Below are 23,474 nucleotides of genomic sequence, written 5' to 3' on the forward strand. Positions count from 1 at the left end.
TTTGTAACTATTCAGTTTTTTTGATTAATGTTTATTATTTTTTGGAAAATATATAATTTTTAATTTCAAACAATCAAATAAATCTTACCGTAATCCCATCTTAAAAGTCAAAAGTAATAAAAATAATACGTTTTGGAAAGGTTATTTATTATCTTTTTCTTTCAAATATGCAGACACATAAAAATGTTGAATATATCTTCAATATTGTTATTTTCGGTATAATGTTTCGAACAGCTATGCCTTAAGGTTTCGATTTAATTTCGCAATAATATTTTGTGGCTGTATTTAAGTTTTTATGTTTGTTACGTTTGTTTAGCGTTTGCAGATTGATTTACATATAGATTTGCTTCAACATTGCAACGATTTAGTTTTGTCTATAATTTATTTGGTGTTGACTTTTGTCTCGATTTTCACAATCGCTTTGTTGCGTTTAATTAATTTGTTTATCTTAAGATCTAGAGCTAAGAAAACGTGGTTTATTGCGTTTATCGCGTTTCGTCGTGGGCTTGTTTACCTTTTGTTCTGGATTGTTACCTATAGTTCCAATTTAATCGTCATTCTTCAACAATATTCGCAGTATTCTACAGATATATCTAATGCTCGTAGGTCGGTTAATATTTCATATGCAAAGATAACTACTTTTTAGTTGCTTTTTGTATATAGATATATATTTGCTTTTCGTTTTTTTTTCGGATTCAATGGAAAAGTCACAGAGTACTGCGATGTAATTCGTCTCTAAATATATATTATTCATACTCCATATGGTATATGGTACTATAACACTTGTATTAAGCAAATTGGCAACATTTGAACAAAGAAAACGTCGTCTCTATTTGTTTTTATTCTTGCAACATCGAAACCGCACCGAGGTTTCACTATAAATCGAACAACTTCTCATCGGACTATGAACACGGGGTGAGGTTGCATCGTGTGGTTTGGTTACCTTACAGACGTACATGTGGGAGGGGGAGGGTGAGGGTGGTGGCTTTTGGGGTTCGATTCGGTTGTGGGAAATCGGTTGAGGTCCGAGGTTTCTGGGGGCTGAGGTCCTACCCGCGAATATCGTTATCTAAAGTAAGTCACTTAAGCAATTTGTTTTGGTGTTTGTTTTCTACTATGGATAGTTGGTGTATGGCTTACATTTCGATATCGCCTAGATACAATTTTAGAATTAATTAAGTTTAAAGCGTTTCCTTGCTCTTGGTTTTTTTTGGTGTTTGGTTCTCCTCTTTCCTCGTCAATATCCACGTCGTTATTTTGATTTAGGTTCATTCTTATTGATCGTAACATCGTTGTTTCAAAGTGTTTCTGATGGTCTGATGTCTTCGATGAGGCCTATTGGTGTTTTGTTGCGTGTTGGCTTTATTTTGTGCTTTGGCATTCTTCTCTTCCTCCGCCAGCTACTCCTGGGGACTGCGCTCTCCATGTCCGTTTTCCGATTTCCACCTCTTTCTATATGCTATAGAAAAATTCAACACGATAATTGTGGGGCTGGGCTTGCCCCGCGTTTCAAGATCAAGATCAAAACAAATCGTATCCCCAGCGGGATTCACATACAGATTCACCTTCGTTTTTGGGGGCCACTAGGTCGCCGCCCAGTCGAAGCCAGGCTTCGACTTATTCCATTTGAATTATCGTATTATAGGCTAACTATATAAAGTACTAGATCACGCACTTACACTCACGGTCGTCGTCCGATTGGGGTCACCCGTTGGTGCTTAGATGGTGGGTGGAAGATCGTGGGGCGAGGGTCGGGGGTCAGTTCAGATTCAGATTCAGGTTCGAGTGGGTGGTGGGAGTGAACACATGAGTACTTATTGTTCTAACTGAGAGACACGGGATATGGCTCCCCCATTTCTGCGCTTCAATGTTTATGGTTTCGTCTTGGTCGAGGCATTTCGATCGATATAAGGCTAAGTTTCTAAGTGTTCGGGCTATTGTTTCAGTTCGTTGAGGATCTGTTGTAATATAACGTACTTTAGAAACCAAAAAAGCAAAGCGATCAACAAACATGCAAAGAAAATAAAATATAAGGTGCTTATTTTCGTGTATCGCATATAAAATGTTTTATTTTTTATGTATAAATACAAATATAATTTGTGTTGTTTTTAGTTTTGTATTCGTTTTTCTTTTTTTGTTTTTTGTTTGTTTGCAAGATCAAGATGAATAACAATTTAAAGCACTTACAAAAGCATAAGGTAAAATAAGATAAAATAAAGGTATATTTTAAATATATTACTTAGATTTGCACAGTAATCTAAATGGTATTTAATTTGCTGCTGCTGATATTGAGTTATTTCTTCCTGTATATTGTATATTTTTGATTTAGCAGATGGTTTTTTTTTTGTTTTTTTTGCAGCGCCCAAGGTACTGTGCATAAATATTGCATATAGTTTGATTCCGCTTCAGCGTTTGAAATAATAAACTTAGTCAAAGAACACACTCGCACATACACAGAAAGAGAGAGTGAGAGAGAGAAATGGGGAGACTGGGGCGGAGAGAAAGGGATAGAGAGACACAGACACACAATTAATGTATAATTTCTAGTTATAAATTTGTAAATACAATTTTTTCGATCATTTAAAATGTAACACAATGGGCAAACGTTATAAATAATCATCAATATACGATTAAGAACATACACATACAATCACTAAATTAACGGGGCAACGGGGCAAACGGGGGGAAGGGGAAATTAGAGATTGGCTGCTAGAGATATAGATCTGGACCTGTCGAGCTGTAATCTTAGTTTTCTTATCCTAGGGACGACACGCTTAAGCGCTTCTTAGCTTTTTGTTTTTACCTCTAATCTGTTCTCTTCTCATCTGTTCTGTTCTGTTCTGTTCGGTTGGCGTCTCTGCTGTCCTATTCTGATCTCGTTCGCCTCTGTTCTCATCTGCTGTTGCTTCTGCTTCTGTTACTGTTCTCGCTGTCACTCGAATCACAATCAACGCTTTTTGTATCATTATCGTTACGTGCTTACTGCATTAGTTACTCCTCTAACTTCTCCTCCTCCGATTTTGTCAACACTTACAACACTAAAAACTTGATTTGCATTTGCTTTTTCATCTTCTACACTCCAACCGGTTACCCGTTTCCATTTCAAATTTATTTATTTTTGAATATACCTTTTCTGGCTTAAAACCAATGAATTGAATTGAAAAATGAACTCAAATTCCGCCAACAGTTATCCGATTGATATTAAAGTTAAATTATGATTCAACTCAGTGTTTCTGGTAAAAAAAAACCAATGTTTCCGAATTTCCGAAAAATAAAATACTTACAATTTCAACCTCGCAAAATTGGAAATAAGATAAACTCTTTAGGCATACATAAAATTTCAAATCTGAGGCGAATAATATTCGAAAAAGTGAATATTGAACTGGGAACGGGTCCTAATCATGTCGTGGCTGCGATTCTCCTAAAAATGTGTGTTTCTTTTTGGCGGATCTGCTGCAGTTCCGCCCAGATTGTATCCTAAACTTCCGGTTCGGGGGTTCCTAAAAAACTAGTACATAAATATGCCTGGGGTGTGGGTTTCGGGATGGTGGGGTTACTGCTTTGCGTGTGCAGGGAACACTTACAACATAAAGCGAGACAATGACATACAACTAAGCATTACACACAATTACAAAAATTATATAGATTACAATTAATAAAAAAAAAAACGTAGAACGTAGAACGTGGTACAACAGTAAAACATAGTCAAGGGTTCTGGGTTGGGGGTTTTTTCGGGGGGTGTGGTAGGGTGACATAATAAATGAAATCCACTTGTGGCCTGTGTGCGTGTGTGGGGGTGGTGGGTTTTAGGGGGCGTGTGTCAGGGGGGCGTGGCGTGGCTTGGCGTCGCGACTTAGAAATTCATTTGTCATGTTTTGCGCGGCGGTGTCGGCGGCGGCGGCAGCGCAGGCGCATGGCTCGGCGGTCGCAGGCCGATCATGTCTTTGGGAATGTTTTTGTATTTTGCTGAAAGATGACGGGACTGGTGAGCAACTTGAGTATGCCGGGGCGCGGTCGCAGCGGCGGCGCCGGCTGCTGCATCTTACCTGCTCCTGCCGGAGCATTCGCCTGCTCCTCGCGCTGCTGTTGCTGCTGCTGCTGTTGCAGCTGCTGTTGCTGCTTCAGCGAGTCGCTGTAAAAGTTCGACTTGCGCGCATTGCCGCCCGGCCCAAAACCGATGCCACCCAGCAGGGCGTTGAAGTGGCTGTTGCCATTGCTGCTGTTGCTGCTGCTGCCGTTGCTGCTGCTGCTGTGGCTGTTGCTGCTGCTGCTGCTGCTGCCGTTGTTGCAGCTCCTAACGCTATTGCCGCTGCCGTTGTTATTGTTGTTGCAGTTGACCACCGGTAAAGGCGGCTGCTGCTTCGAAGCATGCTTGTTGCCCACGCCCATGACCATGCCCATGCCCATGCCCACGCCCAGGCCCAGGTCCATCCCAATGCCCGAGTCCGCCGACGGCGGCGTCAGTGGCGTCTTACTTGGTACTAAACTTATGCTAGAAATTGCTGGTGGTAATGGAGATCTTTGTGAATCGTTGCCAATCTCGCCCGTGTACCTGAAAGTCGGTGACGAAAGCAGTTAGAACACGCGTTCCCGATAATCACATTCCACACTCACTTTATATTGGTGTACTCGCGGCCAACCTGCAGGCTCTGCTCCTCGGCCCGCTTGCGGGCGATCAGGGTCTGGATGTAGTGCTGCACCGCATAGTAGACGAACTTGTACTGCGCCTCCGTTTGCACGAGGCCGGAACGTTGCGAGCGGACCATCTGAATAGTGCGCTGGATGTCGATTTCGGTATCCAATCCTGGGTAGAAACGCATAAAAAAGGGGGGTTTTGAATATTGTTTAAGTAGTGTTGGTGTTTGCTTTGTTTTTGCAAACTACTCTTAGCTCTGTTTTTGGTTTTTTATATTCATATACTATAACTTACCATTGCGCACGATCTGGTCAAGGATCATGTCGATCACTATGAAGGTGCCAGTGCGTCCGATGCCCGCCGAGCAGTGCACGCAGATGGGACCCTGAACATGGGGGAATAGAGAGGCGTGTTTAGTTATCGAGCTATCAAGCTTTGGGGTTTCGATCACACATACCGGTTTCTCGCCCGCCTGGGCCAGCTGACTCTGTCGCGTGTTGACGTCCTGCAGGAAGTTGAGCACACAGCCCGGATCGGCGGGCACTCCGTGGTCCGGCCACACCTGGAAGTGGTAGTGGAAGATGCGGCGCGCCGGCTGATCCCGCCACGAGACGAGGAACTCGCGCAGCGTGTAGTCGCTGGTCGAGTTCTCCGAGACGCACTGTATCCGCGCCTGGCCGAACTGCTCCGCCTTGCCCTCGTCCGGCCAGTAGCGGGCGCACTTCTCCTTGCCGCGCTCGTACTCCTTGGTGGTCATCACGATCACCCGCGTGTTCTCCTGCCAGACCATGTTCCAGAAGTCCGTCACCGTGTTCACCTGCGGCGTGAGCAGGCAGCCCTGGGTGGCGATGTACGTCTTGAACATCTCGCGCTCCCGCTCGGCCATCGACATGGATCCGACTCCAGCTCCAGTTACTGATCCCGATCCCGGTACGTAGGATGAATCACTCGAGTGCTTCTTCAATAAGCCAGCCAGACAGCCGGCTGTGCCGCCCGTGAGATTGGTGGGTGTGCCCGGTCCGTTGACGCTGCTCACTCCGCTGGCTGCCGAGGAGCCGTAGCCGGAGGAGGGCGAGGACGAGGCCGAGGACTCGCTGCGCTTGTGCTTGCTCAGCGAGTCCGACTTGCGGCTGCAGGTGGCACAGTTGCTGTACGGCAGCGTGGCGCTCTTCACGGCGCACTGCACGCACGTCTTGTTCAGCACCTGGCAGCTGGAGCAGTTCCGCTGGGTCTGGGCCGCCGTGCAGGCGGGGCACGAGGGCACCGAGCTGTTCAGGCTCTCCGACGAGCTGCTCATGTTGTACAGGTCGCCGTCGGTGGGCAGGCGTATGTAGTTGGCATTGATGTACTCTGCCCCGGCCACGCTGTTCTCCACGTCCAGCAGCTTCACGCGCGTGTGGTCGTCTGGGAAACAGAGTGGGAATTAGAATTAGATTAGAAATTGGATTTAATTAGGCATGCAGATTGAGCAGAAATATGCGGTTTGTACATCTAAATGGGGGGTGCGTATGATATATCCTATGTGGCCAAAAGTCAATCGTAGCCTTCTTTAAGAACCCCATTTCAAACGGTTTAAAAACCTCTAGAGATTACTTTGACTTGATTAAAAAACAGTCAATTATTAATTTCTTACTTATAGATTGCAAGATTGTTTATGCAATTTTTATATAACATCCATATTTAGTCCACAAAACTTGATTATATAAATTATGAAAGACATTGAATAAATGATTGGCATTAGACTGTAGAGGAGTAATCCCTTGTGTTTACCGGGGGTAATGGAAGTATTATTGGATTCGGAATGTTATATATATACTATACTGTTATACTCACATGGCAATATGTTGCGGTAGCGGTTCTTCAACCGGTTCTCCGGCTTGTAGCCTTCGTTGCGCGAGAAGGTATCCCGACTGTCCTGCTGCAGCGACTCGAACTCCTCCCAGAAGCCTCCCTGAAATTGGGATAAGCTCCGGATTAGTATACCCAAGAGGGGGGCATTGCGTCACCCAATCAACCATGGAAGGGGGACTCACCTTGACCAGCTGTTCCACCCGAGCATTGATTCCGGCCGCCGTGATTCGCGTGGCGTTGAAGGGTTGCCGCAGGTGCACCACGGTTCCACACGTCTCCACCATGGGATTACGCTTGTAGTGCTCGATCAGTTCCGAAAGGGTGGCAAACGATTCACCGCCGCCGACGTCGTACTTCTTGTCCTGCAATCGGGGGATTTCGGTTGGGGATTAGTACTATAACAATGGTCAAGGGGCATTATTATGCGGGGCACGTGGAGGGGGTCGAGTTCGATGGAGCGTCAAGAGATTAGCTAATAAAATCGAAACGTGACTGCAATGTCAAATGGGAAAAAGGCCAGCTAGACATGTAAATGGCATAATTGCAACCGCAAACCGCAAAAACCGCGAACACTGCTAAATTTATAGTAATGGTGGAAAAATGGTTTTGGGGAATTACGTTGAAACTGGAACTGCACTGCTTGACCCGGTTGAAGCTCCTGCAAGCAGTTGGCATGTCCCAAGGCAAAGCAGTCAAGCATTTGAATTTTACAGTCATCACTCGATACAGTCGAAACATTGAAAAGTTTAAGGTTATTGATTTTAAATTGGAGTTTTACAGTGATTAAAGATTTAAATCTATTTGTATAAAACCGAACACTATTTTGTTTGAAATACCAAGAAACAATCGAACTTAAAGAGTTTACACTGTATAGTTTTAGCCACGGGCAACACAGCACAGTTAATAAATGCACATATGACTCGAGTATAGAGCCAAGGTCGCGCGATGAGGAACTTTATGGGCAGTGCGACTTTGTTGCTGTACTGCCATCGATTTGCATTTGCATTTTGCACCCTCCGAAAGGTGGGGTGTTATATCTGGTTAGTTGGGTGATTGGGTGGTTACATATTCAACATACCTGCCATCGAATCATGACATGCGTTACTTTATCGTCCGTCCGCACGGATAGGACAAAATCGCCAGGCTTGCTCTGAGATTCACGGACGAGAAAAGAACCATTCTTGCCACGATCCAGGATCAATTTTTCCGCTTCCTTGCCAGAAAGATTGCCATGAAACCATCTGCAATGGGATAACAACAAATTTCAGGATAATCATTAGTACGGCATTAGCATATGTATGTGTATCTACCGATCGATGGCGCATCCACTGAACGAACTGGGCGATTTACTGACTGAATGACTGAGTGCTCGACTGACGACTACGTGTGCGCTCAAAATGCAATTACAAACTATACGAGAAGCGCGCAAAAGCGCAAAATACTAGTGCCAACAACAACAACAACACCAGTAAAAACAACTAAAACTGCAACAACAGCAACCGCAATACCAACCAAAAAGCAACAACAATTACGAGTAGGAACCAGGCAGCGCAAATACAAAGCGAATTTAGGTACAGTAGATATGCTATGGACGTAACCTTTTAAAGTCTTATAGTCATAATAGCTTCAAAATGTTTCAAAATATATGAATGACTTTGGTAATATTTGTTTACCTTTAGAATCCAAAAAGGTTTTTCTAACATTTATAAATTTTAAGGCATTTATTCCCGATGCCTTACTGTAAAATACGTATTCAAGCACACACCAGCAAAAGTTCGAAGAAAACAGTCAAATGCAAGGCGACAATGGCAATAACAACAGCAGTGGTGGCAACAACACGCATACGCCGTGTGGAAAAGCGCAAGTCGAATCGAAGCCAGCTACTTGAGGCCCGGGACTTATAAGTCGACCCGTCTGGCCTGCTCAGCTTAGTTGGGTTGACAGACTTGAGATTGTCATCGCCATGGCAATCGCAATTGCATTTAGCGATGTGACATAGAAACAAGAAGCGAAGCAAGCTTGCAGCTGTTACAAAAACTTAATATTCTATATTTCGATTTCGATGAACCTTAGGATGCCTTTTTAGCTTTCGATTAGTATGAATATGACTGCAAATTTTGCACTTGATCAAAAATAATGAGACAAAAGGCTGTGCTCACAATCGACGCACTTCCAAAATCAACAATGTTCAATTAACAGTCAACATTGAAACAGAACTCTTGGTAAATGTTAGATTAGATCCATGTAACACTCAACAATTAATAATCAACAATAACATAACATTTGGTAAGTCCATATAATGTTAATGTAATGATGACCAAATGTACAGTTGTCTTTGTTAATTTTTTGATCTCCCAGGGAAATTACAACTCCCAAAATTCTAGCCAAAAATTACGATTTAGAAATCGGATTACTCGGATGTCCGAAAGTGTGAGTGTGCGTTACCTGAGGAGGGGCTCCAGTTGATTAATTTGACATAGATTATACACCAGAATTTAGAATCAAGGATCTCTCAAGGTATGTAGATTATATTATTATAAATTAATTCACTAAATAAATGATCTAAATTCTAATTTCAGATTATGTGTGTCCGTGTGAATAAGCAGCGGTTGCAAGAGGCTCTCAACGATACCATCTAACTTTGACTGGATGCAGTTCATTAAGGATTTAAAACGCGGCAAAACTAAGCTTAAAACTAAGAATTATTGCTTTTTCAATTGCATACCACCCCAAAAAACGTTTTAAATTCCAATAGACATGCAGTTTTTAAGCTTTAATTACAGGCGCCCCGTAATTATTTTCAAAGTTTCACTTTTTAGCTCTCGATATAATTTAAGGGTTTCGCATGCGATATGTTCAAGTAATAAGATCTATTTGTCAACGAATTTCGCACTTCGATTCGCACACCTCCCACTGTTGTTGGCTTATAGTTCATTGGTTTTGTTTTGTTTCGTCTTACCTCCCTCCAACTATTTTGCATAAATAACACTAACTTAAAAAACTTGCTTTGAATGCCATTATCGACCATGTGCTGCTGTTGTATTGTCCATCTTTTAGCCCGCTTTCGAGTTCGTCGCCACCAAGCAAACAAAAAAAAATAAAAAGATACGGAATTCGAGCAAAATCTAGAAAACAATTGACAACATTGAGTTGTCCTTAAGCCGGTTTCAATTTAGTGCCTCTGGGGTCATAGATATCATAAAATATGTCATCGAGAACGGGAGAATATGGGTGGCTAAACACTCATGTATAATGTATGCGACAGCATAGAGGTGCTAAGAGCTCAGTTCCCCCGGATATCCCCCTACACAGAAAACAAAAAGTCTTGCATTTAAAGACAACTAATTATATTTGATAAGTTTTTCCTATACCAGTTGTTCTCCTTGTTGCAATAAGTTATATCTCCATGATCATTTCTCTCTCTTCTTTAAGAGAGAATTAATTTTGTTGTGCTTATGATATTTATTAACAAGTTTTTCTGTGTACATATATCATATATTGATTGAGTTTTAGCCAGCCAAATCAATTCATCTTCCGCGTGCGATTGTGTGTGCCGTTGGCCTGGCTATTAATAGAAATTCATGTAGAAACAATTAACATTACATTAGAGCCACACACAGTCGTGCATTTCAATGCTGTCTGTTTTTCAACCTGTTACAGATTCAAGGTGGCTCGAACCCGATCGGTTGGGAGTGATAAGAATGAGTTTTATAGGTTTATTTTTAGCAAAACGGAAGTTAAAAATCTATTACAAGCGGGTCTGCGCTTTTGCACACTGCTTGCTTGCACGTAGGCCGGAATACACAGCTTGAATCGTATCAAAAGCTTATGAACTGCTTGCCAAAAGCAGTGTAGCTGGTTTAAAAAGGTATCATACAATATATGCCTTTTCATTTCAATTTAGAATGGAACTTTCGTAGCTAGGACTTCCTTAATTTAATGTTTCTTTAGCTCTAACTATTTATGAGTAAACAACAAATTTAAAAAGAAGCTATTTCCGTTTAAGCAGATGGATAATATTTACGAACTGCGCATTCTTTGCGATGATTCAACATATAGCTCGTACACTTTTGTGTGTGGAAAGGTTCTCGCGATATTTGCATAAGACAATTCACAGTTTTCGGACCACATCTATTAGCACATTTGCGTATTATTTAGCCGATCGTTTATTTGCGACCATCGAAGCAAAGATTGTCCGAATTCGGGGACGCCTCGCCCTCTGTCGTCTGACCCCGTGAAATCAAGTTGAACTTAACAATTATCGCACCCCACATCCCACATCCATCATAACTCTCATATCCTTTGTGTCATTCTGCCAAACGTTGTTGTCTCCACCCATATTTCGCTGTTGATCTTTAAATTTAGCACTGTGACGATAATATAACACAACACAAATTACTCTTACTGCTTTCCCTTCCACCCTCTCCTTGATTTAAATCGGGCAGACTGGGTGGGCGGGGGGTGGGATTAATCGCAGCGGACAAAAATATCAACAGAAGTATTACCTCCGGTGCGGAGTACGTCAGTGAAAATTTCACAACTTTTTGCATCATTTACAGTTACACTTACAGCAGCAGCCGCGAATACGAATGTGATATATTTACATACGAAGGAAGTTGAAGCTGAAGCTGCGCGCCATTCAAGAAAGCGCCGCCTAAGGTCAACAAACAGATTTACATGCATGTGTGTACATGTATGGATGCCCGAGTGTTTTTAATCGTTTCGTTTGTCACAGGTTTATTTATTTTTTTGTGTGCCAACGCACCTGGAAAGGCGGCAGCGAAACGGGTGTTATGGGGGCTACGAAGGGGGCGCGGAATCAGGGAGTGAGGCCTTCAATTAATTAACTGCTCAACTCGAAAAGCTATTCAATGAACTGCTTCTCCATACCCTAAACACCCACTCACCAGCTAGGTCACTGCTTAGTTAAGGAATCAGATAGTCCGATAAAGTACATTCTAGTCAAAGCATGAACATGTATTTGAAGCTAGCTTATAATTGTAATTGAAATCTATGCTTGTTAGAAGGATTCAAATAATTAGTTATAAAAAAAAGATGCAAATAAGAGTATTGACCATACATTTTCGTACATTTTCCGTGGAGTTTTTCCCCGTTGCAGTTGGGACTTTCCACAGAGAGCATCTTTAAGTCGGTTGGCTGCATGAATTTGCACAAATTAAAGTGTTTTTATTTGATCAGCAGCAACAGCACACGGTTGTGCAATGGAAAAAACGGAAATATGCAAAACAGAAGGCAGCGCTCGAAAGTCATTACGAGAAATGCGATTTCATAAATCGTTTATCAGCAATATGGCAAAGAAAAACAAAAATAGCGGGAGATAAATAGTGAGGGGATCGCGGGGAGAAAGGGAGATTTGGGGGGCAGGAGGAGGGACTTCCCCCATTGTTGACCTAGTGAAGTGACAAGTGACAGACGCGTGACTCGATCCGAGCACCGGAAATCGCTATTGGCAAATCATTCGCAGATCATTTGATATGACATACGTATAATGATAATGTGGAAATGGTTTTAATGGGATAAGAACAAAGATTGTAGCAAGAGAAAAGATCCTTTTAAAAACAATATAGGATGCTATAGCCAAACATAATTACTATAATTTACGAGGTACTTAATTTTCTAAACTTGTTGTAAATTTGAATTATAATAAATTCCAAGAATGTTACCCACTTTGAGACCAAATAAAGACCTTCAGTTGTCATGGTACTAAAGAATATTTCAAAAGGGTTTAGCATAAATTAGAGGCCAATTAATTATTACCACCCGAGGGCAAAACTCCCATAGATCAACTCAGCAAGCCAATCAACACATTCACCTGAAATGAATCAATTCCGATAAACATCAACATAAATAACCAACCAAAACTGAAAACTGTCTATAGTGCCAATTCAAGCTCAACTAAAAGTCAAAGATAATTTATGGGACATGATGCTCCAGCAGATATATGTAAATATTCTGGGGAGATGTGCGAATCGAGACTTCTAAGACGGGGACAGCCCACACAAACAAACAGACGGCACATGGCACAAGCCGCGGAGATAAACACGGAGATCGGATGGGGAGTGGGATGGAATCTTTGGGGAATGTGGACGGCAGACATGGGTAAACATTCCGGAGGAGAGTGAAGAGATAATCCGATCTGGCAGTGGACCAAGATACGATTGCGATGCCTGCAGTGGATGTTTCGACGAACTCTACAAGTGCGTAATTCCACTTGGCAATCTAGATGTGTATCTCCCTCACCCACAACTCAATCTTTAGGTCTAAATGTAAAAATCAATATCGAAATGTTGTGCCTGACAATGGGTTAATTGTGTGGGGGGGAGTGAAATACAATATTTGAGTGGCAATCTAAGCAGGTCCATTCCATTCCATTTCCCCCTTCACTTGACGGGGCATTCATTCATATTAGAACGTCAATTTACGACTTTTTCCTCCGCACGATCGCTTGTTTTTGTTGTCGAATGCTTTGCGTAAATATTTACCCATTTTGCGTGGCAATTTTGAACACATGACAATTTGTGTTGTGCTGTTTTTGTTTTGTTTTGCCAGTGATTGCCTGCCTTATTAGGGTTAATGCTAATGGGCACCAGATTGGCTCCAGACTTCTCTCGAATCGATTGCTACTCTACGACATGTGACTGACAAACACGGCGAATGATAATTATATTTAAATTATCTGCTGATCGGACAGATTGCTATGGTTCTTCTCATTGATTCTTGTGTTTTGATCGCATATTGAAAGGCCAAAAGAAAAAAGCTTATTACATTGCTATTTTGAACTATCGATGCAAACCCCTTTAGTCATATCCCATATCTACACTCTTTGCAGGGTATCATTTAATTTGCAGCCAAACGAATTAATAACTCGCACTTTTTTAACAATTAACGTTTAATTTCGCACGCGCCCCAAATCAGTTAATTACGTTTCATTGAAGTTTTTTGTCAGCATGATTTGATTATTATTTTTGAGGTGGGTGGTCCGAACTTACGTGTAGCCATGGAGCTGGAACCGCATGTTGGCCAGGAGGGCCAGGGTGCTGGTGGAGCAGCTGGCTCCGCCGAAGGCTGTCGGGAATTGGGGCGGGGTGGCTGACCAGGAGGTGGGCGTGGCCGGATAGGAGCCAGCCTGGGGACTGGGAGTGAGCCGGTGCAGCGATTCGGTGGACGTGGAGGCGGATGCGGCGGCAGAGGGCTGGGCGGACAAGGGACGTCGACTGCGGTTCAGGCGATTGTTCTGATGATTGCTCTGCCCGGTGCTCTTGGCCACGCCCTTTATGATCTGGGCCAGCTCGTCGTGGGTCATGCAGTTCTTGCAGGCCGTCTCCTGGGCATCTGGTGTCTGCGGCGGACTGCCCCTCGACTTTTGACCCTTGGCGGCCCTGAACTTTCCGCTCCTCTCCCGCTCCTCCGACCGCTTTCCCTTGCTTCCGTAGTGCGCCTGTATGGCTCGTTCGTACTCAAAATTGCGCTGCTTGTTGTACGCATTGTTGTTTATACTACTAGTGTTGTTATTATTATTATTATTATTATTGTAGACTTGTTTCTCTTGCAACTTGTGATTGACCACATTGCCCAGCGAGCTGGACAACTTTTCGAGGCATTTGTTGAACAGCATTTTCTTCACTCTCGTTTTCTCGCACACACCAAAACAAAAAACTTAGATGGTAGTATTCCGCCGTGGAAAAATGCGTCTTGGTGGGTTTTTTTATATATATTACTTTTTGTTTTTATGTAACAACTTGCCCACACACACACACTACACAACGAACGCACACACTGAAAACACAAAAGCTAGAATTCTTGTTTGCTGTTTGTTTTGCTTTTCTGTTTGCTTTTTTATTGATCTTAGTCAGCTCGATTAAGGTGAAATGTGTCTATAGTTTGTCAAATAGAGTGTTGTTTACCCCGCATTCGTTTATTATTGCACAATTTTCTTGAGAGCCAACAACAGTTTCTTCTCATACGACTTGACTTTGACGGCTTTAGCCACGGTGGTGCTGGTGGTGCTAGTGGTGCCGGTGGTGCAGGTGGTGGTGCTGGTTGAACTGGTGGTTTTGACCTCTGCTGGTGATGCAGCCTGCTCGTTGAGACGCGTTTGTGCCGCCATCAAATGCTCCAGGACAAATGTGGCCGAAGGCATAATTTTCGCGGCTTGGATTTTGAAAACAAAAAACTCGTTGGGCGTAAAAAATAGCGAACTGAACTGCTTGCCGCTCTGCTTGAGAGCTGAGCTGAGCTGCTAACCCGTTGGACCGCAACTCGAGAATGAAGCGCCTGCTGCCGGGTCTGAAGCTTTTTGCCTCGGATTCAGATTCAAATTCGGATTCTTGACGTCGTCTCAGCGCGGCTTCTCTCTGCTTCTCTGATTCTTCCGCTCTCTCAGTGGCTATATCTCTCCGTCTCCGTTGGGGGCTGTGGACTGGTGGTGTTCTAAGCGCTGGGGAATGAATGAATCTTGTCTGGCTGGGGACGGCGCTTTTTGTTTTTAAATCCATCCACCGCTCTGGTTAACCCTTCCTGCCGGTCTCGTGGGTCAGGGGGTTTTTGTTTATGGCCTTAATTTACTGTCAGCGAGCCAGAAGGCACAACAAAAAACGAAAAACGGAAGACGTTACTCGACGCATTGATCGGCAGTGGGTGTGTGCACTGCTTGCATTGCCTCCTGTTGCAGGCTCCCTAAACTGCTCGGACCCTCGTTGGGCGCCACCAATTAGGTGTCCTTCTTGAAAGTTTGACCTTAGACTTAAGCTTTTACTTAATTCTAATTCAGCGACACTTTTACTTTTCACTTTTCTATTCATATTTACAATTCAGAGATAGTGCCAGGCTATGAAAATTGAACCCTCTCTATTCTTGTGAGTAATGACTGTACTCCTGGATGAATCACCGATTTCATCGCAATCAGAATCCGAATCATATACATTTCGAAAAGCAAACACACAGAAAATTAATTCCAATCCGAAAATGGTCATTTCGTGATATGAGTGTGTGTTGTTGTCTTGTAAGAAAAAAAAAACAAATATAAAAAGCGCTTTAAGCGCCGAACGTTGCCTGCCACCGGAAATGAAACTGAAACCGCACAGCAACAATTGTGGCGGCCATCTAGGCAAGGAGTTGGGTGGCAGCGGGGCAGGTGGTGGGCAGGTGGGTAGGTGGGAGCTAGAAGCGAGTAGTGCCAAAGCTCTCTTACAGCGCAGGCGCAGACGTCAGAGGAGCGAACGTGCGCAGAATACTTTTTTTTTCGGCCAACACAACAGAATCGACAGACGTGCGACTGCCTGCGAACTGCGATCTTAGGAACACTTAACTACCATACGCATACCTCCCCCCGGTGACAAACTGTTTATTTTTTTCCTACATTTCGTCATTGGTTTTTCGCTAGAACCCAACTAAAACTCGATCCCAAAACCACATTTAAAGTCCACTCAATTGAAAATGCATCCAAATTGATACAAAAAAGCATAAATCAGATGGGGAAAACCCCTTTAGATTTGCATGCACCAATGCAAACAGGATGTCCCATGCCATATGGACCAGATCCGATGGAAAACCACATGCGGGCCTTTGTGCGGAGTGGAATGTCAGTTAAGAATATTAATCAATGCAATCCAGTGAAGTGAAAGTGAGAAGAGAAGATTAAAGATGTATTTATATGTTTAGCTAATTGCAACATTAAGTCTAAGAAGATCGAAAGTTTAAGTTTCTTGTAAGAGAGAACAAATTAAGATTTAGCTAATCAAATAATATGAATTTGGGGTTCAACCAGTCATTTTTACAACTTGTTTACCTTATCTGTAGAATGATTACGAGTTCAGGCATCACTTGCACAATGAGAGACTGCAAAATAGTGGGTGCCCAACCCAGAAATAAACTTGATCTGCCCCGACAACCATGCCCCATTCCAGAGCTCTGCGACCTTGGCTATCCCGAAATCGTATTTGGGCACAACCAAAACCATTTGCAGGGGCGATGGGGAGTGGGCCAGAAATAAACATAATTTATTGTTAATAATTTGTTGTTTCATCGGAGGGGAAGGCGTACTTAATATGCCATACACACAACTATGAGCCGACCATTGATTGTTTGCCATTCCTAATTCGGTTTTGGGTTCGAGATCGAGATCCCGGGATGGAAGCCGAGGACTGAAGTCGCCGAAGTCCAAGCCGAATCCATGGGTGAAGCGTGGACAACCCCCGAAATGGGTTAGCCAGTCGACAATTGAATTCTCACTAAATCAGCCAAAAACCAACAGAACTTTTTGCGGCGCTCGCCAAAGCCTTTTGTTTTCGCAAATATAGTTTATGGGCCATAATATCGGGCGTTTGTCAGCTGGCTATATAATAAATTTCGAACTGAATACCTTGAGGCCCTATCCAAAAGGGGGGAAACAAGAAACGACGGAGAAAGCCAATTAGGAGAACTACTTAAATTATTTGCAAATAATTTACAAATCATAAACATAAACTGTCATTGGGCGTGTGTAAAATCGTAGTATTAGTCAGCTAAAAAATAAGTTGCTAACAATGAGACAGCCTATTTTAAATATGATTCATATATAAGATTGATTTAAGAAAACGATAGTTTAAGAATTTTCTTGCTCATTCCATCGGAAATACTAATCAAGTGTCTGTTTTTTTCAACTAGAGGTTGGGTTATTATTTAATATTTATACACCTATATTACATGATTAGTTCGATTAATACAGAAACAAGTTAACTTCCGTAAAATAAGTCTCGTGTTCTATTTATAGGCGATTACCTTTGTCAAAGGTTGGAGAGACAATCCCAGTTTTTACTTGTTGCTATGTGGGTTTCCCTATTTCTGCTGAGATTTATGATATTACTCCGTATTTTCCATGCTGTACTAGCCGAAAATATCTCCCGAGATTTACGATCATCGTTGTAATTTATATTATTAGATGGAATGCTACGTGAGATCTCCATGTAACACTGTTTTTTGCAACCAGATCAGCTCTCCCGTTCCACAAATAGCCGGGGACTCACGAGCTGTTAGCCGTTTAATGGCGGAAAAGTTTTTCCTTTTGGTTTGGGGAAGAATATTCGGTCGGTTCGTTGGCCCCAACAATTTCGATTTTCTTTGCGTTCCGACGAATCGACGAATCCCATATCCCCATTTATTGTCTCGAATCTCTCCTCGTTTTCTTTGTGGCTCTTTGTTTTGGTGAGGTTTTTGGCGAGGGATTTACCTGAATAAATAATTGCTGGACGGACGTTTGTTCGGTTCGTGCCGGGCGCTTTAAATTGTCGTGTGCTGGGCAGTTTAGGATACCAAATATAATGACCGATCATCTCGATTTGCGTACTTTTGTATACGTGCGTTTAAAATTTAATTTAGTTCATGGGATTTACAAGGGGAATGCACATTCGGAGCTATTAGTTTCTGGTTAATTATAATAGAGATGGAATTTTTTTATAACTAAATATCATTGGGTCAACTGTAATTGACTGATCACTTAATTATAGTGGATAATAGAAAGGTTTTATTAATCACCTTTCTTGAACATTACTACCATTAAGCATCTGCCTTTAAACTTTAATTGTGTAGTGTTTGATTAGAGGTGATAATCGTGATCAGCAAATCCACAGATCCTCAGCTGATCTCGGATGCGTTTTGATTTAGTTGAGCGATTTATATTTGATGTCGACAATTAAAGTACGATCAATGTACGAGAATTAGACGGGTATTATATAAGCAGTAGGTCTAGTTGGGTTCGGTTTGACAGGCACTTCAGGGCGGATCTCTAGAGCGGTACAGTTGTGCCTGTATTACTATGCTATGTTATATAATCAGAGCGTCCTCTTAGAGGCTGACAGCTTGATCGGGTGCAACTGGCGATGCTGTTTGCCCGGGGGATGTGTTGATGGAATGATGGGCCCATATAGTGGATAAAATTCTTTGGGGGACGACGAGTCAACAGTTTGTGGAGTATGTGACAGATGACACGATCGGGGGCGGTAAAGTACCTGCAGCCAAATACATGCATATGGATACTCATCCATGTGCGTGTATGCACAATTCATTTCATTTGCGAATATGCACAGAGAACAACATTTAGACCGAAATTTCAATTTTAAATTAATATTATTTTGAAGGGGTTATTTAATAACTATAGAAAAATCATTAATAATAGGAAAACGTTTCTTTTACAAACCTTCACAATTCACTGAAAACTGTGTAAGGTATGAATTAAATTAATTATGATCTCAAATGTGAATATTTTCTTTCCGTGTACCCTTCTATAGACATTTATTGCTGCTGCTGTTACGGCTGATGCCTTAGATACAGATACGGATACGGGTACAGATACAGATACAGATACAGCTATAGCTTTAGCTACGTGCACGGCATAATTTATAAACCATTTGTAGGCTTGTCTTAATGGCGAAAATTGAAAGCATTTAGCATTTCAGGCACTCGAGAGTGTGATGAATGGGCAAGGGCGAAGGGTGGAGATCTGGGGCTGAAGTGCCTGTGGGGTAGGTGGGCATTATCCATTATACATTATCCAACACAAACAATTCGAAAGCTTAATTGGCGAATGTCAGATTTGTTTTGCTCCTCGACAGATCGGCAGAGCAGAGGAAGAAAGTGCGCGAAACTAAAGCAATTAACAATTATCGTCTTTAATTGCAACGATTAAGTGGGCAGGTAAGCAAACAAAAATAACCTAGCCGCATTACACGGAGTGATTTGCAATTCGGTTGCACTCCAATCGCAGCTCCGACTCGATCAAAGGTCAAGATCAGCGTTGAGAAATAGAAATGGGAATGCAATCGAATGGTGAAATGTCGCGGGAAAATTGGGTAAGAGAAGGTTGTAGAATGTCTTGGCAATTCAGCGAGTGTGGTTCCCACAAGGCAAACACATTCCTACCGGCATCTTTCACATTCCTCTGCAGGAATTTTCAGACGCGAGAAATTGTTCTAGATATATGTATTATTCAAGAAAGTTGGAGTTGGGATGGGTTTTTTCTTTGACTCAAAGAAATAACTCTCCTGGAGTTTCTTTAAATAGTTTTGCCTTTTCTTTAAATAATCCAACGAGCATGAAATATACATGTACCCTCAACCAGTTCAATAGAAATTCCCGATGTTTTACGGAGATTGCAAAACCATAGTTGGAACTAATGAGTCCCATTGTATGCATATTACATTGACTTATAAAACCCAACAGAAGCCAAACGAATCGATTTATAAATAAACTGACCGCGTAAATTTTCCACAGTCCATAATAAACCCACTTTTCGGACGACTGACGTTCTCAACCTTAATTTAAATCACCCCCTAACCAACCCCTAAAAATATAATTATGATTGCATCCGATCGATCCCAACCCTTGTTTGACGTCACCGCGGATCAAATGAATTTTGCGACTCGCAGTTCGATTATAACCCATACAACACCTTCTTAGGCTAAAAATAAACGAAGCTCGGATCGAGGGGCTTTAAAAATAAACCAGAATCGAAGAAAAAAACAAAAACGTCACGAGCTTCAGTCAAGGATAAGTGGTTAGTGTTGGGGCTGGGAAACCAGATTGGAGGTTAGAGAAGGGTTGACTCAAACGTCAGTAATGAACAGATGCGGTCAAAATACTATATATATGTATATATATTTAAATAGTATTTGCTGTGCCTTCAAAAGAATAAACGATCTGTGATTTTTCTAATTCAGTAAAAGAAAAAAAGCATCCAATTTCACATTCTTTCTTTCTGTTAATTTATTATTTTCTAAAAGAAGTATATGATAGTTTTTAAAAATACCAGCATGTTATTATCAGCATGCGTTATTATTATTATACCAATATTTCATCCGCAACTGTAATTACGCACACGTATCACCGTTAAGTTTCAAAATTCCAGTTGGGTTATATTTCTCTCAAGTGCCCGACCAAATTTAGACGGGGGCGTCGGTGGGCGTGCCCAGTTGAGGTGGCTGACCCGTTAGGATGCGGAAAATGCACCGCACGAAGCAAAACAAAAAGCAGAAGCGATAATAAAAAACGAGACAAGGCGACAAACAAGAAAGAAGAAAGAAAAGAGCGGGGAGCCGTAAAATATTTGATGGCCTGGGTAGACAGCGGGTATAAAAAATATTAATAAGCAGAAATACAATAAATAAGGAAAATATTTTGCGCGTGTGGGTTGTAAAAGCCAATATAACAATAACAACAAAGACAATGCACTGCTTGTATGGTCACTGCTTTTGCGGGTGTGGGTGCCTGCGTGAGCAACAGGTGTGTGGGTGTCCGATTTAAGTGGAATTAGAAATTATTCACCCACAAATTTCATCTCGTCTTGAAATTAAGCCACAAAGCCCAGCTCAGCGAATTGAAAATAATCCAAAATAAAAGACGAGTTGGGGGGAACAAAGCTTCAAGTGCCTCCGCCTGATTCTTTATGATACATATAGGTACTTATAATACTTATAATATATATATTACGATTTCAAATGGATCAAAATACATAGTATGTTCATTAAATCCACTAAACGGCAGCCTATTACGTTTACTATTATTTATTCAACAGACTGCCAAGTAATGCAGGTATTTATAAATGTGAACTGTATATTGTAATACCGTCAAATAAAATATTTATAAGTATGTATATAAGTATGTATCTTCGCTTCAAGTTTTTTGAGAGACTATAACAAGTTATTTAGTAGTAATTTAATTTTTTGTGAAACAATCCAAGCAAGCTTATTTGTAAATATTAATTCTCAGGCATCTATATATTAAGGAGTTCGAGTCTACAACTCGTTGAGGTATACTAAACGGAAGTAGGAAGGTAGTTAAAAAGAGTCATTGTGTATACTACAATTTCAAAATAATCTACTATAATCAGGTTTCGAAGCTTCCCCCAAATTCATAGTACCCTAAATCTACAATCAGCCATATGCGCTCGATCTGATGTCTTTGTGTAAACAAATCAAATGTTTACCAACATAATTTTATGAGTTTGCACCGCTTGCACAAAATAAGAACAGCTGTTTGCGGGAAGCAGGAGAAATGTGACAAGGGATGCGAAATGCGGCCCTGCCCCAATTAATAAACCCAATTTCCAGACATCGATAACGATTAGGGAAAGCCTGATAAGCGAACTGCTTGAATCTGATGTTTGGTCTTTAAAGTGCTCACACAAGATCGTTTGTAAACACCGTTTAATAATAATAAATCCGAGCCGAAAGCAAACAAATACGATTCATCCTTGGACACAGCGGAGGGGAACTAATGTAGGTCATGGAATTTCATAAGAACAGGTTGGTCGTTTTGCTGGTGACCCAGTTCCAAGGGAACGGGATATATTTAGGATATTGTATAAAAATGTATTACATCAATCTGATAAATTACATTTGCCAAAAAAATGTACACCGAAAAGCTATTGACTATTGTAACAATTTATGTATTTCAAAAGAATAATTCAAGGCTCTCCTAATTGAAATAAATTATATCTGTTTACAGAACGCAGATCATTCTAAAATATCAGTCATATATTGGGATCTTCTTAACAATGTCATCATCACGAAGTAGATAAACTGCATCTAAGTGGAAGTAATACAGCATTCTGGGATATGTCGGGGTAAGTAGCATGCCATCTATTAAGGGTTCCCAAGCCCGCTCCTATATATCATACGATCCAACCGATCCGGAACTCACCTTTCCGTGGTGGGCTCGGCACAGATCAGCGGCTGTTTCAGCTCGATGGCCTGGCCATTCTTCTCCTTCAGCTCGCCATTCTCCATGTAGTATTGTACCAGTTCCGGCAGTGTGGCGAACTTTTCACCTGCAAAACGAAGGGGGGTTCAGGTTCAGATTCAGATTTAGATTCATTCTGGTGAATTGGTGATGATCAAACGACCAAGCGGGGGAAGGGGGTAATCACTCACCGCCATAGAGATCAAAGAAGTCGCCATTATTTTGGATTTTAATGTGGGTCACCTCGTTGCCGCGGCGCACGGAAAGCGTGAAGGCGCCCGGATTCGAGGAGGAGAGGCGGGCGAGGAAGGAGCCGTCGAATCCCTGCTCCTGCAGCAATTTCTCAGCTTCGATGCCAGATATCGTTGGGTGGAACCATCTGCGGAGGGGGGATATAGATACATATGTCTAGTTACTGAACTAGTTACTCGGTGGACAATACTACTGATAACTCGGTAGGCAATAGTAATGTATCTGTGTAGTTTTGGGTGCACTGTCACTACTTCCCGGGCTGTTTACTGGGTGGTCAATGGTGCTAGGTGCAAAAGCAAAGGAATGTGTTGGGTCGAGTGTCACTAGTTACTGGACTGGGTACTCGGTGGGCATTGGTAAATTGTAGTATCTGTGTAGTTTTCGATAGTAAAGTATCTGTAGTTTTTGGTCAACAGTAGCATGGTATTTTATAGTTTTAAAGTTAACTGCCACTGGTTCCCGCACTGATTACTCGGTGGACAACAGCTGTAGCAGCGAGAAGTAACGGTTTTGTTGCATCCGCTCTTTGGTTCCTTCGTTTGTCACTTTGTTGCACTTTTTATCTCAACAGTTTTTTTTTGTTTCTGTTTTTCTTTTTTTTCACCCTGCCTTTGCTTTTGTATCTACTTATACATATGTAAATAGCCCAGTTGGGAGCGGAGCGTGTGTGTGTGTGCATGTGTGTGCGACTGCGTGCGTGTGTGTGCGGTACATTGTCGTATTTCCTATTGGATTTACCTTCGCGATGACATTTTCTTATTGAATGCACACTTAAAAAATAAATAATGGTGACACTTAACGGAAAAAAATGAAACTTATATGTAGATGCTTTGTTTAAACTTATTTTTACAGTTGGTTGGTTGGATACAAAAAAAAAAACTATTTTTTTACTGGGCAGTGCGGTGTGGCCAGGCGAGTCTGAGAAAAAAACCAGGAAAATGCCAGCGAGAATCGGTGTAGATCATGGGTAAACGACTAGCGGTGACTAAAACCAACCAGATAG

General features: G+C 41.9%; 1 protein-coding gene and 1 long non-coding RNA gene across 6 annotated transcripts; one reads left to right on the forward strand and one right to left on the reverse strand.

The window, feature by feature from the left end:
- Positions 1-126: 126 nt before the first annotated feature.
- LOC108046878 (tyrosine-protein phosphatase corkscrew) lies at positions 127-23,396 on the reverse strand. 5 transcript variants are annotated; one of them, XM_017126828.2, is made up of 11 exons: positions 23,210-23,396; positions 22,411-22,598; positions 22,181-22,307; positions 7,566-7,728; positions 6,670-6,849; positions 6,470-6,587; positions 5,094-6,040; positions 4,931-5,021; positions 4,615-4,804; positions 4,047-4,552; positions 127-3,966 (listed from the first exon to the last, which is right to left on the reverse strand). In XM_017126828.2, the coding sequence occupies exons 1-11, from the start codon at positions 23,221-23,223 to the stop codon at positions 3,869-3,871; spliced, it is 2,622 nt and encodes an 873-aa protein (XP_016982317.1). In that variant the 5' UTR covers positions 23,224-23,396; the 3' UTR covers positions 127-3,868. The 5 variants fall into 5 exon arrangements, with proteins under 5 accessions (XP_016982317.1, XP_016982316.1, XP_016982314.1 ...); XM_017126827.2 differs by having other exon boundaries at positions 127-4,552; XM_017126825.2 differs by lacking the exons at positions 22,181-22,307; positions 22,411-22,598; positions 23,210-23,396 and adding an exon at positions 13,498-14,497.
- On the forward strand, positions 8,295-9,888 carry LOC108046882. Its single transcript, XR_001769401.2, has 3 exons — positions 8,295-8,773; positions 8,846-9,004; positions 9,067-9,888. It is a non-coding gene; the product is annotated as an uncharacterized LOC108046882 (long non-coding RNA).
- Positions 23,397-23,474: the final 78 nt, after the last annotated feature.

Source organism: Drosophila rhopaloa, unplaced genomic scaffold (assembly GCF_018152115.1).
Source record: "Drosophila rhopaloa isolate 14029-0021.01 unplaced genomic scaffold, ASM1815211v1 contig_3, whole genome shotgun sequence".
In the NCBI taxonomy this organism is placed as follows: Eukaryota; Metazoa; Arthropoda; class Insecta; order Diptera; family Drosophilidae; genus Drosophila; species Drosophila rhopaloa.

Excerpts from the sequence above, each read along its gene's own strand:
- LOC108046878 (XM_017126824.2), bottom strand. The coding sequence starts at position 14,123 with ATGCTGTTCAACAAATGCCTCGAAAAGTTGTCCAGCTCGCTGGGCAAT. Across the intron at positions 7,729-13,497 it reads TTCCAGCTCCATGGCTACAC|ATGGTTTCATGGCAATCTTT; the intron begins GTAAGTTCGGAC and ends ATCCCATTGCAG. Across the intron at positions 5,022-5,093 it reads CCCAGGCGGGCGAGAAACCG|GGTCCCATCTGCGTGCACTG; the intron begins GTATGTGTGATC and ends CCCCATGTTCAG.